Raw genomic sequence first — 18,509 nt, 5'->3', positions numbered from 1 at the left:
AATTGTCAGGGTTGCTGTCGGGATAGAAATTGTCAAAGACAACATTAAAATGAATATCTTGAATTTGGGCTCAGATAATGTCCCCCTAAGAGTTAAATTATCAACAGAATATCTGCTATATCCTTTAAGATCCCGTCAGAAATATAAATTTGTGGGCCTCTGTCAGTTTCCTCTCTGTTAAATGGAGACCATATCTGCCTTGGCTAACTTGAGAATTGTTGGGAGGAAAATATCTTATGTAAAAAATTGAAAGCGCAAAATAAATGAGAGGTAACACAGCTACTATTGCTACTCTATTTAGTCATAATAGCTATGACTAAACAAACAAATCTTTCTGCTAATCTGCAACAAAAGGAGGCTTTTATAACTATGTGACAATGTAAATATAGCCTGATTAGATAAAACTTCCACCTCTCAGATCAATACTGGAAATCAGTATAATTTGGTACCTTGATTTGGGCATCTAAACACAGCTACTAAACAGAACAGCAGAGGTACTAACCAAGATAAATATCAAACCCTGTCAGTAATAAAATGTTCAGGTCCCAAGAATTTTTCTCCTAACAGAAGCCGATGGGCAAATCACTTACCGGAAAACCTAGAGCCGTCTTCATGAGCACCTCCCTATACCTCCTAGGATATGAAGGTGTCAGCTTGGGCTCAGGGAAAAGAAAATCCCGTGTGTTTTCTTCATAGCAGGCCAACTCATTCCACACTAGAAAGAAAGGAAAAAAAGCATAAACGTCTATATTTACAGCTCCAGGCTTAACAAAAAGTTTAGGTAGATGACAGCAGAGATGGCACTCAGGTAAAAATAGACATACTGATCCTAGCACCTGTTATTCAAGAGGAGACTAATTTCTACTACTTTTTATCTCATGGACAATTTTTTAAAGCCTTCCCAAGTCATAACAGAGAAAAAAAAAAAGACTAAAGAGGTGTTCCACAAAACAGAACAAAAAGGAAAATCATCTTTCCATCTATCCATCCAATTTTTCCTGCAACAAATATTTACTAATAACCTAAAGCCAGGCACTGGGGATAGAAGAGGAACAAGGTGAACATAGCATTGTTCACACAAAGTTTACAATTTAGACTGGGGTTCAATGTGTTCTGTGATGCATGGATGCCAAGGACCCAGATGACAGCTACAACTGTGGTTCTCAGGAGGGGTACCAACCCAAGGGACATTTTGGACATTTTTGGAAATATTTCAAGGGCAGGAATCAAAGGTGTGAGGGAGTCCTGCAGTGCTCAAGACACTCATGCATATCACGCAATCTCCCCATCCCCAATGACTTTCTAATATCCTACAGACATTCTTGCAGGCTAAAAACTATTTAATTGTCTAAGCCTAGAACTTAACTAACTCTATGTTACATGTAAATGCAAAGCATTTTTTCTTACATAATTTAGAAATACACGGAATTTTTCCAAGTTTCATGTAAATCAAGGAACAATTGTATTTTGTTTTGTTTGACTCTTTAACCAGACCTGTTTGACATTTTGAAAATGACATCCCACCTAAATGCTTCATTATGCTTGACACTTACATATTAACATACACATTTTATTATAAACCACTCTACTTTTATTTCTCCTTTATGTTAGTCAGAATATTACATCAATATAATCAACTTATTTGTAAAAGTTGATTATATTAACTACAAATATTATTTTCAGTATTGCAAAACAGACACCTCAAAATACTCATTACCAAAAGATCTTGGGTCTAATGGGATGAACATTTACTTAGCTGAAGGACAGAAAGCTGCCATCTGAATCATCCTCGACTGCACAGCAGGTCCACACAAGTGCTGTGGACTGAGAGTCCCTACACAGAGGACCATCAAAAAAGTAACTGTAGCCAATGAGGCAGTTTTGCTATTTAGTTACTGCGAAGAATTTTTACTTTGAGAATTCTGACGAGGGTGGTTTTGTTTTCGGTACATCAACCATAGAACATAATTGTCCTTACATCAAATAATATGATGCATTAAATTCTTCCTCCTACTAACTCCGTTTAATATGAATGTTTGGGTTCTACCAAGGAAAGAATCAAAGTGCAAAAAGAGATTATTTTACATTTTTCATCATAAACAGCATTTCTTTCCACTCTTGTGTTCCCAGCCCTGCTCCAGCCACAATTGATTGATGTTCCCTCCTCAGCAATGTACTTCCACCATGCATGCTATTCCTTCTTCTCATCCTGTTGGGACCCTATTAATCTTTAAAGTTTCACTGTAAATGTATTATAGTATCTTCCCCTTATAGGTCCAAAGTGGAACTCTTGATTGTTTCCTAAACATCAGTTCTCCCTAGAGGAATGTGCACTAGTTGCTCAAGCTAAAAGTTTAGGATTCATCCTTGATTCTGCTCTTTCTCTCACACCTTACATCAATCCATCATCAAGTCCGGTTGACTCTTTCCAAAATAAATCTAAACTCTGTCCCCTTCTCTCCATCTTTACAGCTACTATCAGGTCCAAGCCCCCACCACCTACCTCTCTCCTGCACTACTGCGATGGCCTTAGTTGATCTCCCTGCCTCCATTCTCCTGCACTCAAATCCACTGTCCACACACTACAATGTTTTAAATACATCAGACTGTGCCTTTCTGCTGCTTAAAACGTTCCAATGACTTCCCATCATATTAGAACAAAATCTAAGCACCTCACCCTAGACTTCAAGATTCTATATAATCAGGCTTCTAATAACCTCTCCTAATTCATTTATTGCCACTCTCTTCCTTGATCGCTGTTCCCTGTCATCCTTTACCCTTCTTGCTGTCCTTCAAACACACCAAGCTCACCTCTATGTAAGGCTTTTGCCTTATCATTCTCCTCCCTGTAAGGTTCCCTCCCCAGGTCTTTGCATGGCTGGCTCCTTCTTACTGAATAACAGGCTTGGTTTAAATGTCATCTTATCAGAAGGTGGCAACCCAACCCAAAAGAGCACTCCTTCCCAGATGCTCCCCACCGTATCACACTATTTTACTTTCAACATAATATTTACCACTAACTGATATTTTTGTCCACGTATTTATTCATGATCTGCTTCCATCAATGCTCCATGAAAGCAGTGAATTTGTCTTTTCTGTACATTATTCTACTTCTGGCAGGGCTGTCCCTAGAAAGGTGTGAACTCAGAGCAGTTCAATCAGTACAGGGCCTAGCCAAAACAATCACACCTGAAAAGGGGCCTCACTGTCAGCATCTTCAACAAGCCACTTAAAATATCACTAAAGATAGACATTTTAAAATTGAACTTCAATGATGTTCAGAGACGAGTAGTGAAGTGCAGCATCCTGGATACTGCCCCCAAACCTGTGGAACACTGCTTGGGACATAATGGGTACCTGATAAATGCTTCTTAAATGAATGAACATGAGGACTAAAGTAAGATAACTTGCTTAAGTGCCAGCTTATGTTAGCACTCAATAAGCATTTACCCTCTTTGAGACTCAGTTTCCACACTATTAAAAAAGGGGCAAGGGGTAAAGAGAGACTAAATATTCTCTAAAAGCTTTCCTAACTCTTACCCTTCATTCATTTTTCAATAATTTATTTTCAGGCCAGATGTGGTGGCTCATGCCTGTAATCCCAGCACTTTGAGAGGTCAAGGCGGGCAGATCACCTAAGGTCAGGAGTTCAAGACCAGCCTGATCAACATGGCGAAAACCCATCTCTACTAAAAATACTTGGGAGGCTGGGGCAGGAGAATCACTTGAACATGGGAAGCGGAGGTTGCTGTGAGCCAAGATGGCACCATTGCACTCCAGCGTCTTTTTTTTTTTGCACTCTCAAAAAAATAAATTTAAAAATAAATCTGTTTTCATTCATACATTCAAAAAATACTTCATTCATTGAGAACCTCCTATGTAGCAAGACTTATAGACACTGAATTTATACTAGTGAACAAGATAAATATAATCAATGCCCTCCTAGAGCTTATGGTATGTGAGTATTAAACTATTACACAAATAAACGTGTAATTAAAAAGTATAAGTGCCACAAATGATAAGAAGTAGGTTCTATAAGAGTAAATTACTAGGAATAAAGAGATAGAGAGGGTAGGGAGACAGGAGGGAAGGTGGGTTTAATTCTTTTTTTTTTTTTTTTGAGACAGAGTCTCGCTCTTGTTGCCCAGGCTGGAATGCAATGGTACAATCTTGGTTCACTGCAAACTCTACCTCCCAGGTTCAAGTGATTCTCTTGCCTCAGCCTCCCAAGTAGCTGGGATTACAGGCACCCACCACAATGCCTGGCTAATTTTTGTATTTACTTTTAGTAGAGATGGGGTTTCACCATGTTGGCCATGCTGGTCTCAAACTCCTGATCTCAGGTGATCCACCTGCCTCAGTCTCCCAAAGTGCTGGGATTACAGGCATGAGCCACCACACCCAGCCAATGGGTGTAATTCTAACATCAATTCTTTGCTTTATTTACTAGTCTCATCCTGGCATTTTCTTCATCAGCACTCCTTTTACAATGCTCCCTGTGATGGACATAATTCTCCCAACTTTGCTGGCCAAAAACAGACTCTGCCTCCATCCAGAAACTCTGAAGTACAATCTGCAAATGGAAAGTGATGTGCCAATTTCCCCATCTATCACTAGCAACAAAATACAACTTTCTCCTGAAGCCTATAGTATAGAGTTAAGAACTCAAGTTCTAGGGTCAGGCAGGGCTGGTTTCAAACCCCTGCTCCACCACTTACTAACTATGTGATCTTCGGCAAATCACGTAAACTAACTTCAGTCTCCTGTTCAAGAAAATGTAAAAACTGTCATCGTACCTGCCCTTTAGGACTACTGTGAGGATGAATGACAAAGGTATGTAGAGGGCAGAGCACAGCACAGCACCTGACATTACCTACCATTACCACAACTGCTCCCTGACACCAGCCCAGCAGTGGCCCCAGAACTGCTCTGGTCTCTGTAAACATCACTATGTTCCTATCAGGAACAAACACCTAGGTGCATGATATGATGCTCTACACAGGATGCCTTTCCTTTTCCCTCTTTCCTTTCATATGCTTTTGGCTAGTTCTTGTCACTGCACCTAAATAACTGCTAAAATATTATTGCTGTGTTTAGCAAGAATTTAGATAAAATTAAGAGGCTGGGAAAATTGAAAGCGAGCTCATACTCTATTTTTAGAATCACAGGAATAAAAATAGACTGAAACAGGGTTAGACAAATAAATAGAAGGCTATGAAGCTTCTCAAAACAGTCTCTCTGGTATAGTCATTTTCTAGAAATCCAAATTGCTACCCAGTGTGAAAATGTCAGCACACTTAAAGGATGGTACAGCAAGAGCCTAGGTTATAAATAATAAACATATTTACAGGCTGAACAAGTCTTATAGGTCAAGGGAAGTATCTGAAAGAACTCAGTGCTCTCCTTAAAGAGCTAATTACATTTTGCTCAAAGCTTTAGGAAGAGGAAAAAAAAAGAGCTAATTACACAGATAGTGACATCATCAATGGCATAAATGAAATTCTCCCCCAAAAAGGAAACAAATGAGACTTTAAGAGAACTAACAATTTTAATAACAATATTGGCTGGAGGCATATCTAACATTTTTAGTGCATATCGGAATTGAGAGACACTGTGCTTCCAGATACAGGATCACATTTGATTCCCTCTTTACAGATAAGGAAACTGAGGCTTGAGAGTTTGACCTGTCATGATGCCACATGGCTAGTGATAGATACTACATGGCAAAGTAGGAATTCAAAACCAAATCATCTGAGGAAAAAGTTCTTTCCTTGCTAGTGCCTATAAAAGTATAAAAGCATTGCTATAAAAGCATAAAATATTGCTATACAAGCATTGCTATAAAAATATATAATTAAGCTCTGATTAAATGAATGGGTGCCCACTAGAATAGGCTTTTACAGTTGGACTGAATATACATGACTTACCCAAAGTGAAGGTATTTATTTCAGAGGTTAATAAAAGGAAAGCGCCAAGCTGACTGTCAAATAGGATCACGCTGCCCCCCTGTGTCCATTCCCTTTTGTCCACCTTTGTAAACTGAAGAACAGGAGGGGTCTTTACTACTCAGCTGCAAAAATCACTGGACTTCTTCATTCTTTGGCAGTAAAGCCATATGCACATCTGGATATTATTACTTGTATTATTAATTTACTTGCACTATTAATGATCGTAACATGTCTTTTGACCATAAGTGTGTTTGAAAGCAATGAGAAAAAAAAAATCAAGCAATAAATTCAGCAAAATGAAAAGGTAACAATTCAGCCAATAAAGAAATTAGTCCCTGGGAACCTAAATGTGGCCCATGTGACCCCACAGTGCAGTCCACAAGAGACTTTAAGAAAAAAAAAAAAGATTTAGTTAGTATCAAGGACCAGCAGATCATGAGGGCTCACTGCCACGGCTACATGCCCAGTGCTACCAACATCACACTACGAAGATTGGTACAGTGTAGATCATGTGCAAAGTATGCCTGCAGTAACATATGCTGAACAAATTAATGGATCACTCTGTATTACATCCGAAGCTAAGTAAAAACAATTAAATTGTTATCTTGAGCAATTCCACTAAAATTATGATCTGAAATTGATAGGAGATAAAAAGAAAACAAGTATAACACAGCTTCCATTTTGCATCTGATTAACTTTTTAGTTATAACCGGTATTTATAACGTCAACTAGAATATTCTGCAATCATTCTTTTCAAACAACTATTCTTATAATCTTCTCACAGACAGGCTTCTGGTCACATGAAAAACATATAGCAGTCCAAGACATATTAAGTTTTAACAAGCAAACTGTAGAATATATATATAGTCAACGTGTGTGTGTGTGTGTGTGTGTGTGTGTGTGCGTGTGTTGAAAATACATATTCTGCAACTGGCTTTTTAAAATGTAATATATCTTGGACTGTCATATGTTTTTCAAGAGACCAGAAAACCAACATTTAGTATATTCAACCAACCATAAAATATATACACACACAACTGTATATACTAAATACTAAAAATATTCATGTTTATATATACCATATTTAATATACAGTCATCCCTAAGTATCCACAGGGGTTGGTTTCAGGAACCCCTGCAGATATGAAAGTATCCACGAATGCTCAAGTCCCTGATATAAAATGGTGTAGTTGGGGTAACTTGATTGAAGGTAAAAAGAGCATAATAATAAAAAATAGGCTGGGCACGGTGGCTTATGCCTGTAATCCCAGCACTTTGGGAGGCCAAAGCAGGAGGATCATCTGAGGTCAGAAGTTTAAGACCAGCTTGGCCAACATGGTGAAACCCCATCTCTACTAAAAATATGAAAATTAGCTGGGCGTGGTGGTGCATGCCTGTAGTCCCAGCTACTCAGGAGGCTGAGGCAGGAGAATTGCTTGAACCCAGGAGGCAAAGGTTGCAATGAGCCAAGATTGCAGGCAGAGGTTGCAGTGAGTGCCAATGCACTCCAGCCTGGGCGACAGAGCAAAACTCTGTCTCAAATAAATAAATAAGTATATATAAATATAAATAAATAAATAAATAAATAAATAAATAAAATGGTGTAGTATTTGCATATAACCTATACACATCCTCCTGTATGCTCCAAATCATCTCTAGATTACTTATAATACCTAATATAATGTAAATATTATATAATAGTTGTTATGCTGTATGATTGAGGGACTAATGACAAGAAAAAGTCTGTACATGTTCAGTACAGACACAACCATCATAGGTCTAACTACATTTTTGATTCATGGTTAGCTGAATTCATGGCTATGGATCTTGACCATCAGAAGGCCTAACCATATATGGAGCATGCATGTGCAAGTAAATATGTATTTTAGGGTTGGCTGAAAATACTAAATGTGTTTTAGAAGGTCTAAAAAGATTCACATCAAATTGTTTTGTTCTGTTTTGTTTTGTTGAGACAGGGTCTCACTCTGTCGCCCAACTTGGAGTGCAGCGGCAAGATCACAGCTCACTGCAGTCTCAACCTCCTTGGCTCAAGTGATCCTCCTCCCGAGCCTCTCAAGTAGCTGGGACTACAGGCATGCACCAGTACACCCAGCTAATTTTTGTACTTTCATTAGAGATGAGGTTTCACCATGTTTCCCAGGCTGTACCTGAACTCCTGCACTCAAGCAGTCCACCCACCTTTACCTCTCAAAGTGCCGGGATTACTAGCCCACATCAGATTGTTAATGGTAATTATCTGTCAGGGATTGTTGAATGTGCTTTTGACATTTTATTTTATATACTTTCATGTTAGTTAAATTTTTTATAGTGAGATTACTTAGGTATTGGGTAAGTTTTAAAAAATCCATGTGAAATTAAATAAGACCAAAGTGGGGATGCTTCTACTTTATTAGCATACTAAAATATAATTTGTCAGCAATGATATATGTTTGATCAAAAAATTGGGTCAAATAAGAATAAAAAACATATGGAAAAAAACTCAATGTCCTGATTTCAGCCTGTCAGTTTTAGGCTGAAAAAAATTCCATGAGAATTTCTAAAAAGTAGGCAGGAGGCACCTGCTCATTTGCATCTACCTACGAAGGTAATGGCATCTCCATAAACACTTACTCTGAAATTCACAGAGTGGGGCTCTTATCTGTCTCCAGAGGCAGCCTTTGCCAAAGAACCAAGTAGCAGAAGAAAGAACTACAGACTCCTGGGTTCACTGCACTTCACCCAGGCCCTTGACCTGCTCCAGTGACATTCACAACAGGCAGGACTATGATCCCTATAAAAGCCTCCAGTCCCCTCTGCTTTAGCTGAGGCATTTGCTAGTCTGTTCTCTTAAGAAAAAGAAAAGCACACACCATAAAACATCAAAATAATGCAACACAACAGGGGAAATATAACTGTTTTAAGCATAACTGATTTAAAACTTTGTTAAAAATAAGAGTTTATACCAAAATACAACATTTATGTCCAGACATCACTCCATAAATAATCAAAAGACAGCGACAGTCACTTTATACAGAAGGAAATAAAATGAATCATAATATGGTAAAACGGAAATTTTTAAGAAGTTTTAAATTTAGGGTTGTCATAAGTCATATCTGAAAAGGAGACAGATCATAAAATAGGATAAAATTTATTTTATTTTTATTTATGTATTTATTTATTTATTTTGAGACAGAGTCTTGCTCTGTCGCCCAGGCTGGAATACAGTGGCATGAGCTCGGCTCACTGCAATCTCTGCCTCCCAGGTTCAAGCAGTTCTCCTGCCTAAGCCTCCCAGGTAGCTGGGATTACAGATGGCCACCACCACACCCAGCTAATTTTTGTATTTTTAGTAGAAACGGGATTTCACTATGTTGGCCAGGCTGGTCTCAAACTCCTGACCTGGTGATCTGTCTACCTCAGCCTCCAAAAGTGCTGGGATTATAGGTGTGAGCCATGACATACTTTGCAAACACAACAAATCCAAATGACAGTATCCAGCATTTACTAGGATAGGGGAATGGGCACACTATGCACTCCTGGATGCGGTACAAGTATTGGAACCTTACTGGGGATTCGTCTACCCCAGTTTAGAAGGCATGGCTCAATCTAGTAATTCTAGTATTTGTACATAAACCAAGAGAGAAATATTATTTTTATAAAAATGTGAAAGACAAAGAAAACCTAAATGCTCAACAATATTAATTTATGGATAAAACCACCACTATGGAAAAATACATAGCTATTGAAAATGACAAGTAAACTATAGGTAACAATGTAAGTAAGAAAAGTAAAACCCAAAATACTATGTAAATGCCATTTATAGATCCATAAAAACACATATATAAATTAATGAAATTCTTTATAGTTATCAAAAATAATGATGTAGGCCAGGTGCAGTGGTTCATGTCTGTAATCCCAGCACTTTGGGAGGCCAAGGCGGACAGATCATCTGAGATCAGGAGTTCAACTCCAGCCTGCTCAATATGGTGAAATCCCACCTCTATTAAAAATACATAAAAATTAGCTGGGTGTGTTGGCAGACGCTTGTAATTCCATCTGCTCAGGAGGCTGAGGCAGGAGAATCACTTGATCCTGGGAGGCAGAGGTTGCAGTGCGCCAAGGTTGCGTCACTACACTCCAGCCTGGGTAACAGAGCTAGACTCTATCTCAAAAAAAATAAAAATGATGTAGATTTATGCTTTTAGAAATGACAACACAGGCAAGGCATGGTGGCTCATGCCTATAATCCCAGCACTTTGGGAAGCCAAGGTGGGAGGATCGCTCGTATCCAGGAGTTAGAGACCAGCCTAGGCAACATAGTGAAATTCCATCTCTATTAAAAAAAAAAAAAAAATTAGCTGGGCATGGTGCATGCCTGTAGTTCCAGCTACTGCAAAACTCAGGCAGGAGAATTGCTTGAGCCCAGGAGGTCAAGGTTGCATTGAGCCATGATCACATCATTGCACTCAGTAGGAGTGACAGAGTCAGATCTTGTCTCAAAAAATATATATATATAATTAAATTAAATTTTAAAAATTTGGCCAGGCACAGTGGCTCACGCCTGTAATCCCAGCACTCTGGGAGGCCCAGGCGGGTGGATCATGAGGTCAGGAGTTCGAGACCAGCCTGACCAACATGGTGAAACCCCGTCTCTACTAAAAATACAAAAATTAGCTGGGCGTGGTGGCACACGCCTGTAATCCCTCTACTCAGGCGGCTGAGGCAGGAGAATTGCCTGCACGTGGGAGGCAGAGGTTGCAGTGAGCCAAGATTGTGCCACTGCACTCCAGCCTGGGCAACAGAGTGAGACTTCGTCTCAGAAAAAAAAAATAATAATAAACAATATAATGGTAACATATAATGGGGAAAGTTAATAACAGAAAATAAATGCATGTGATGCTATGTAAAAATTCCATATCTATTCTTCTATCTACAGAGAAATATCAAGAAATATGTTCACCAAAATATAAAGGTTATCTCAGGATTATGTGAATTGGGGATGCCTTTTACTAGTAAAAATTATGAAGCTATTTTCATTTAGAGAAAGAAAAAAAGCAGAAATGTGTAATAGCAAAGATTAGAAGAGAATTTTCTGAGTTTTCAGGGTTCTCTCTCTCTTACACACACACGCACTCTCTTATGCTGACAACCCTAAAATCACTAGATAGCTATAGTGAAAGACTATTTGTGAGAATTGGTGCCACTGGGTAGCAGGTCCTAACCTCTCTCACCAGCTCAAGTCTTATGTCACTCAAGACACACCGCAAAGCAAAAGTACCACAGAACAGTTTCCTCCTAGAATCTCATGATTCTAGCACAGGGGTCACAGACTTTTTCTGTAAAGGGTCAGACAGATAAATGTTTTAGGCTTTGTAGGCCATCTGTTCAGAACTACTCATCTCTGTCATTTCTCTGCCAAAGTAGCTAAAAACACTACTTAAACAAATGAGTATGGCTATGTTCCAAAAAGACCTTTATTTATAAATAATGAAATTTGAATTTCATATAATTTTCACATCACTAAATATTCATTTCAAAAATTCTTTCCAATCATTTAAAAATGTAAAAACCAAAAATAGTTTGGCAGTTCCTCACAAAGTTAAACAGTTATCGTATACCCCATTCCCAGATATAAGCACAGGAGAACTGAAAGCAAATATATAACAATTTGTATATAAACATTCATAACAGCATTATTTATAAAATCCAAAAAGTAGAAATGTGGTAGTCCATTTTCTGTTGCTTATAACAGAATACCTGAAACTGGGTAATTTATTTTTAAAACACTATTTATTTCTTACTGTTATGAAGGCTGAGAAGTCCAAGGTTGAGGGGCTGTATCTGGTGAGAGCCTTCTTGCTGCTGAGGACTCAGCTGAGTATCCAGGTGACACAGGGCGTCACACAGTGAGAGTGCTGAGCATGCTAGCTCAAGTCTCTCTTCCTCTTCTTATAAAGCCACCAGTCTCACCCCCAAGATAACCCATCAATCCTTTAATCCATGAATAGATCAACCCATTCATAATGGTAGAGCCTTCATTACCCAATCCATATGGAAGAATATTATTCAGGCACAAAAAGGAATTCAGATCTGATCCATGCTACAACATGGCTGAACCCTGAAAACATTATGCTAAGTAAAAGAAACCAGACATAAAAGGCCACATATTGTAGGCTTCTATTTATATGAAATGTCTAGAATAAGAAAACCAACAGACAGAATTAGTGGTGGTCAGGGCCTGGAGGAGGAAGGAATGGGAAATGATTGCTAATAAATATAAAAATTCTTTTTGGAGTAAAGAAAATGTTCTGGAATTAGTGGTGATGGCTGCCCAATCTTACGAACATACTAAAACCAATGAAGTGTACATTTGAAAATGAGGAATTGTATGATATATAATTTCGATAACAATAAAAAATGTGGAAACCATTCCTAGTTTGCAAGCCATACAGCAATGAACTACAGGCTGGATTTAGCTGGGGACTATAGTTTACCCACCCTGTTCTAGCATCTAACAGGGAAAATACCTTTGGGTTTTACATACACACACACACACACACACACACACACACACACACACACACACACACAGCAAATTAGAACACAGCCAAAGGTCAAAACTTGAAATCAGCTAAACCAGAACTGAAAAATTATTTAACAATTAGATAAAGTTATTTAAAAATGGAAAGGTAAGGAGCCTGTTTAAGTTATGCTCCCTGACACCAAACATCATAAAATTTTTCTTCTGAAAATAGACAAAATTTAATAGATTGGCAGAAAAAAGGCATGTGTTATATAGACTTACAGGTATTGAAGTTATATGTTATTTTAAAACACAGCTCGTAAGTACAGTCCCCATTTTATCAGGCCAAGTTTATTTTAAAATTAAGCTAATTTAGAAATGTATTTATGGGCACATTACCTGGAGGAACTAGCTGTATTAATTCAAACCTGGTTAGGAAGCCTAAAAAGGAAAAAACGAGATTTTAATACTTCCAAAAATTGCCACAGTTTTTCAATAATTGTTAAGTTTTAAACTGTCATAAAATCCATTTAATAGTAATAATAATAAAAACAGTAATTAAAAATAACTGCCATATCAACATCAAATCAGCTATTTCTAGAATTAATCAATCAAGATTAGGAGAGTGAAATGAGAGTAACAGAGCTATAAAAATAGCATTTCAGGCCAGGTGTGGTGGCTTATGCCTGTATCCCAGCACTCTGGGAGGCCAAAGCGAGTGGATCACGAGGTCAGGAGATCAAGACCATTCTGGCTAACATGGTGAAACCCCATCTCTACTAAAAATACAAAAAATTAGCTGGGTGTGGTGGCACGCACCTGTAGTCCCAGCTACTTGAGGGGCTGAGGGAGAAGCATCACTTGAACCCGGAAGGTGGAGGTTGCAGTGAGCCAAGATCACAGCCACTGAACTCCAGCTTGGGCAACAGAGTGAGACTTTGTCTCAAAAAAAAAAAAAAAAATAGCATTTCACAAGCCATAAAAAAGAACAAGATCATGTCTTTTGAAGGATCTGGAGGCCATCAAAATAATGCAGAAACAGAAAACCAAATACAGTATATTCTCACTTACAAGTAGGAGTTAAATGATGAGAATTCATGGGCACACAGAAAGGAGCAATACACACTGGGGCCTACCTGAGGGTGGAGGGTGGGAGAAGAAAGACTATCAGAAAAAAGAACTATAAGATACTAGACTTAATACCTGAGTGACAATCATACAACAAACCCCCATGACACAAGTTCACCTATGTAACAAACCTGCACATATACCCCTAATCCTAAAAGTTAAAAAAAAAAAAAAACAGCGTTTCGCCTCCTGAAAAGTGTTGGGAAAAAAAACATGCAATATTTTGTCTCCTAAAAGTGTATACAATAAATAAATAAGTGTATACATAGAGCTTTAAAATAACAATGCACTTTTCATCTTAAAAATTCAAAATCCACTTGTTATCCATTAACATACAAAAGTTTATCTTGCTTAAAAGTGTGCAATATGGCTATAAAAATTAGATATAAAATATAACTTTTTAAACTTTTCTTGAGTTCAAAATATATTTAGAAATAGTGAGCCTATGTACAATGACAAGAATAAAACTAAAATAAGGACAAGAATAAAATTCAGATCTTTAAGATAACTTAAAACAAATGATACATTAGGTTGGTGCAATTATAAAATTTAAACATCAACAAAGATAATTCTCACAAAATAACATAGCAAGTGAAAACATTTTAGTTTTTTTGTTTTGTTTTTTGAGCCAAGGTCTCACTTTGTCACCTAGGGTGGAGTGCAGTGGTGTGATTCTGGGTCACTGCAACCTCCACTTTCTGGCTTCAAGCGATTCTTCTGCCTCAGCCCCCTGAGTAGCTGGAACTACAGGTGCGTGCCACCACGCCCAGCTAATTTTTTATATTTTTAATAGTGATGGGGTTTCACCACATTGGCCAAGCTGGTCTCAAACTCCTGACCTCAGGTGCTCTGCCCACCTTAGCCTCCCAAAGTGTTGGGATTACACTGAGTAAGCCACTGTGACCAACCGTGAAAACATTTTAAATAGACAACAAAAGTAAAATTCTAACTTTGTAGATCTATGAAAAAGTTTTGAATTTATAGGACAAAACTTTAAATGCCAAGAAACTTAAAAGCCAACACAGCCTGAAACTTCAGGCTTTCAAAATGAGAGGAGGGAATATATATTTGACAAACATCACCCCAATGGTAATTTAAGCACCTCATTTGTTTCAGGCTCTAAATTCTTTTTTTTTTAATGTGTTTATTTCCACAGGTTGTTGGGGAACAGGTGGTGTTTGATTACTTGAGTAAGTTCTTTAGTGGTGATTTGTGAGATTTTGGTGCACCCATCACCCAAACAGTAGGCACTGCCACCTATTTGTAGTGTTTTATCCCTCACTACCTTCCCACCCTTTCCCCCTAAGTCTCCAAAGTCCATTGTGTCATTCTTCTGCCTTTGCATCCTCATAGCTTAGCTCCCACTTATGAGTGAGAATATATGATGTTTGGTTTTCCATTCCTGAATTACTTCACATAGAATAACAGTCTTCAATTTCATCCAGGTCATTGCTAATGTCATTAATTCACTCCGTTCCATGGTTGAGTAGTATTCCATCATATCATGTATATGACGATATATATATATATATCTCACAGTTTCTTTATTCACTCGTTGATTGATGGGCTTTGAGTTGGTTCCATGTTTTTGCAATTGCAAATTGTGCTGCTATAAACAAGCATGTTTAAGTATTTTTTTAATAAAATGACTCCTTTTCCTCTGGGTAGACAGATACCGATTAGTGGGATTGCTGGATCAAATAGTAGTTTTACCTTTAGTTCTTTAAGGAATCACTACACTGTTTTCCATAGTGGTTGTACTAGTTTACATTCCCATCAGTGGTATAGAACTGTTATCTGTTCACTGCATCCACGCCAACATCTACTATTTTTTTATTTTTTGATTATGGTCAGGCTTTAAATTCTATATAGTCAATTAATTCTCGACATAACTCTGAGTCCAAAGCAAGGGCTAGCCTCATTTTTATGAATGAAGAAACTAAATCTCAAAGAGAAAACTATAGTAATGTAGGCAAGGTCACACTGGCTAACAGTGACAGGGCTGTATTTGAACCCTAGTAGTCTGCTCTCAGGGCCTGTCCTCTTATCCACAAGATACTTCATTGAAAAATCCTATTCTTCCACAGAGAGAGTTAATTAGGATGCTTGATAAATATAACTACACCTTTTAATTGCCTTCTGGAATGGCATAACATAATTCATACTTGCTTTAAATATCAAGGACAGAGGAAATCACTTATAAGTGACCTAGAGAACTGTTCTTATGTTCTTTTATGCTTCAGTCCACCTCTCAGGGTTAATATTGGGAAATGAAAAAAAAAATCCCAATTCTTAGACAATCATTTAAAATGCTGAATTTTTCTTCTGAATTTAAAGAGGCTTGAGAGAATCAGTGTTCTTACAGATGTGACCCATCTCAGAGAGATGTTTCACTTTCCTGCTTTTTAAGATTCAGATAGAAACATAAATGCAGTAAATCAACTGGGTATTGAATCCACTTTTTTAAAGGCCAAATGCCAAAGGCATCATTTTTTACCCAGTTGCCTTGATGGCTTCCTGAGACACATACTTGCTCAGTGACTACCCTAACCCATGCTACCTCTGTAGGCACTGACTTACTCTTTACCTAATTTCAAACTTTTTAATCTACCTGGTATGTCAGCCTGAGGCATAGCCTGCTTTCATTCTGACTTCTACCCAGGATGGCCTCAGCTCACTTGGTACTTGATTACATGAGTAAGTTCTCTAGTCTTTTCCCTAGATTCTGGTCCTTTCCCTAGATTCTGCTATTATCTGTAACCTTGGTCCAATTCTTTCAACTGAGTAACATCTCAGCTGCAAATTTCATAAAGCTTAAAAATGTGATTAAAATCACACCATCCACAAACTTTTCACCTAAAGACATTGGGAAAACAAAAGGGCAAACTAAACCTAAAGCAAACAGAGGAAAGATAATAAATAAAGATTAAGCAAAAAATAATGAAATGGAAAACAGAAAACCAACACAGAAAATCAATAAATCTAAAGGTTGGTTATTTAAAATGATCAACAAAACTGACAAACCTTTAGCTAGACTCACCAAGAAAACACAGAAAAGACTCAAATTACTAAAACCATAAATGAAAGGACAGACATTACCACTGATTTTACAGAAATAATTTTGTTTGTTTGTTTGTTTGTTTGTTTTTGAGACAGAGTCTTACTCTGTTGCCCAGGCTAGAATGCACTGGCACGATCTCAGCTCACTGCCACCTCTGCTGCTGGGGCTCAAGCAATTTTTCCACCTCACCCTTCCTAGTAGCTAGGATTACAGGCAATCACCACCAAACCTGGCTAATTTATGGGTGTGTGTGTCTGTATTTTTGGTAGAGACAGGGTTTCACCATATTGGCCAGGCTGGTCTGAAACTCCTGAGCTCAAGTGATCCCCACACCTTGGCCTTCTAAAGTCCTGGGATCACAGGCATGAGCTACCATGCCCGGCCTAGAAATAATTTTTTTCTTTTTTTTTTTTTTGAGAAAGAGTCCTGCTCTGTCTTAAAAGGCTGGGGTGCAGTGATACGATCATAGCTCACTGCAGCCTTAACCTCCCTAACTCAAGTGATCCTCCCACCTCAGCCTCCTGAGGAGTGAACATCACAGGCACATTCCACCACACCCCACTAATTTTTTTTGTTGTTGTTGTATGGACAGGGTCTCCAAAAAAAATAGTTTTAAGGGAATACTGTGAACAACTTTATGCCAATAAATTAGATAAATAAAATGGAAGAACTGCTAGAAAGACACAAACTAATAAAACTGACTCAAGAAGAATCAGAAAATCCGAAGAGACCTATAATGTGTAGAAAGAAATCAGTAATCAAAAAACAACAACCCAAAGACAAACTCAGGTCCGGGTGGCTTCACTAGTAAACACTACCTTAATAATTAGTACCAATTATTCATAAACTCTTCCAAAAAATAGAAGAGGATACAACATACCAAAACGGATTCCACGAGGTTAGCATTACCAAAATCAGATGAAGCCATCATAAGAAAACAAAACTACAGACCAATCTCTCTTATGATTGTAAGCCCCAAAATCATCAACCTAATACCAGCAAAGCAAATCCAGCAACATATACAAAGGATTATATACCATAAGGTTGGTTTAATATCTAAAAATCACATATCGATAAAATAAAGGATAAAATCACATGATTGGCCGGTCTCAGTAACTCATGCCTGTAATCCCAGCACTTTGGAAGGTTGAGGTGGGAGGATCACTTGAGGTCAGGAGTTCAAGACTAGCCTGGCCAATATGGTGAAACCCCATCTCTACTAAATATACAAAAATTAGGCGGGCATCATGGCAGGTGCCTGTAAGTCAAGCTACTTGGGAAGCTGAGGCAGGAGAATCGCTTAAACCAGGGAGGTGGAAGTTGCAGTGAGCCGAGATGGCACCACTGCAGTCCAGCCTGGGCAACAAGAGTGAGACTCCATCTCAAAAATAATAATAATAACATAGATCATCTCAATAGATGTAGAAAAGGCATGTGATAAAACTCAACATTCCTTCATGATAAAAACTCAATAAACTAGGAATAAAGAGGAGCTTCCTCAATCTGATATAGAGCACTTATGAAAAACCATAATTTAATATTACAACTAATGGTGAAAAACTGAATGCTTTTTCCCTACTATCAGGAAATAGATAAGGATGCTCACTTTCACTACTTCTATTCAATACTGTACTGGAGATTCTAGCCAGGGAAATTAGACATGAAAATGAAATAAAATGCACACAAACTGTAAAAGAAGAAGTAAACTGTTTCTATTTGCAGATGACATAATTTTGTATATAGACAATCCTAAGGAATCAAGAAAAAACTACTAAAACTAATAAATGAGTCCAGTAAGTTTTCAGGATAAAATATTAGTATATAAAAATCAATTGCATTTCTATAAACTT

General features: G+C 37.9%; 1 protein-coding gene across 6 annotated transcripts in view; it reads right to left on the bottom strand.

Annotated features, from left to right (window-relative positions):
- The window catches only part of SPATA6L (spermatogenesis associated 6 like), a 135,388-nt gene that overhangs the window by 104,082 nt on the left and 12,797 nt on the right, over positions 1-18,509 (bottom strand). For all 6 annotated transcript variants that reach the window (XR_010336985.1, XR_010336987.1, XR_010336986.1 and 3 more), the window contains 2 exons: positions 12,870-12,911; positions 591-715 (listed from right to left, as the gene is read on the bottom strand). Coding sequence is in view for 3 of the 6 variants with exons in the window: in XM_064361479.1 (XP_064217549.1) it covers positions 591-715; positions 12,870-12,911 (167 nt within the window). In the remaining 3 variants the exon portion in view is untranslated. The remainder of the gene's footprint in view (positions 1-590; positions 716-12,869; positions 12,912-18,509) is intronic.

Source organism: Aotus nancymaae, unplaced genomic scaffold, assembly GCF_030222135.1.
Source record: "Aotus nancymaae isolate 86718 unplaced genomic scaffold, 86718_ANA_hifiasm-v0.15.2.pri h1tg000041l, whole genome shotgun sequence".
NCBI classification, from domain to species: domain Eukaryota; kingdom Metazoa; phylum Chordata; class Mammalia; order Primates; family Aotidae; genus Aotus; species Aotus nancymaae.
The sequence above is the reverse complement of the archived record's forward strand: the minus strand, read 5'-3'. Positions and strand labels throughout refer to the sequence as shown.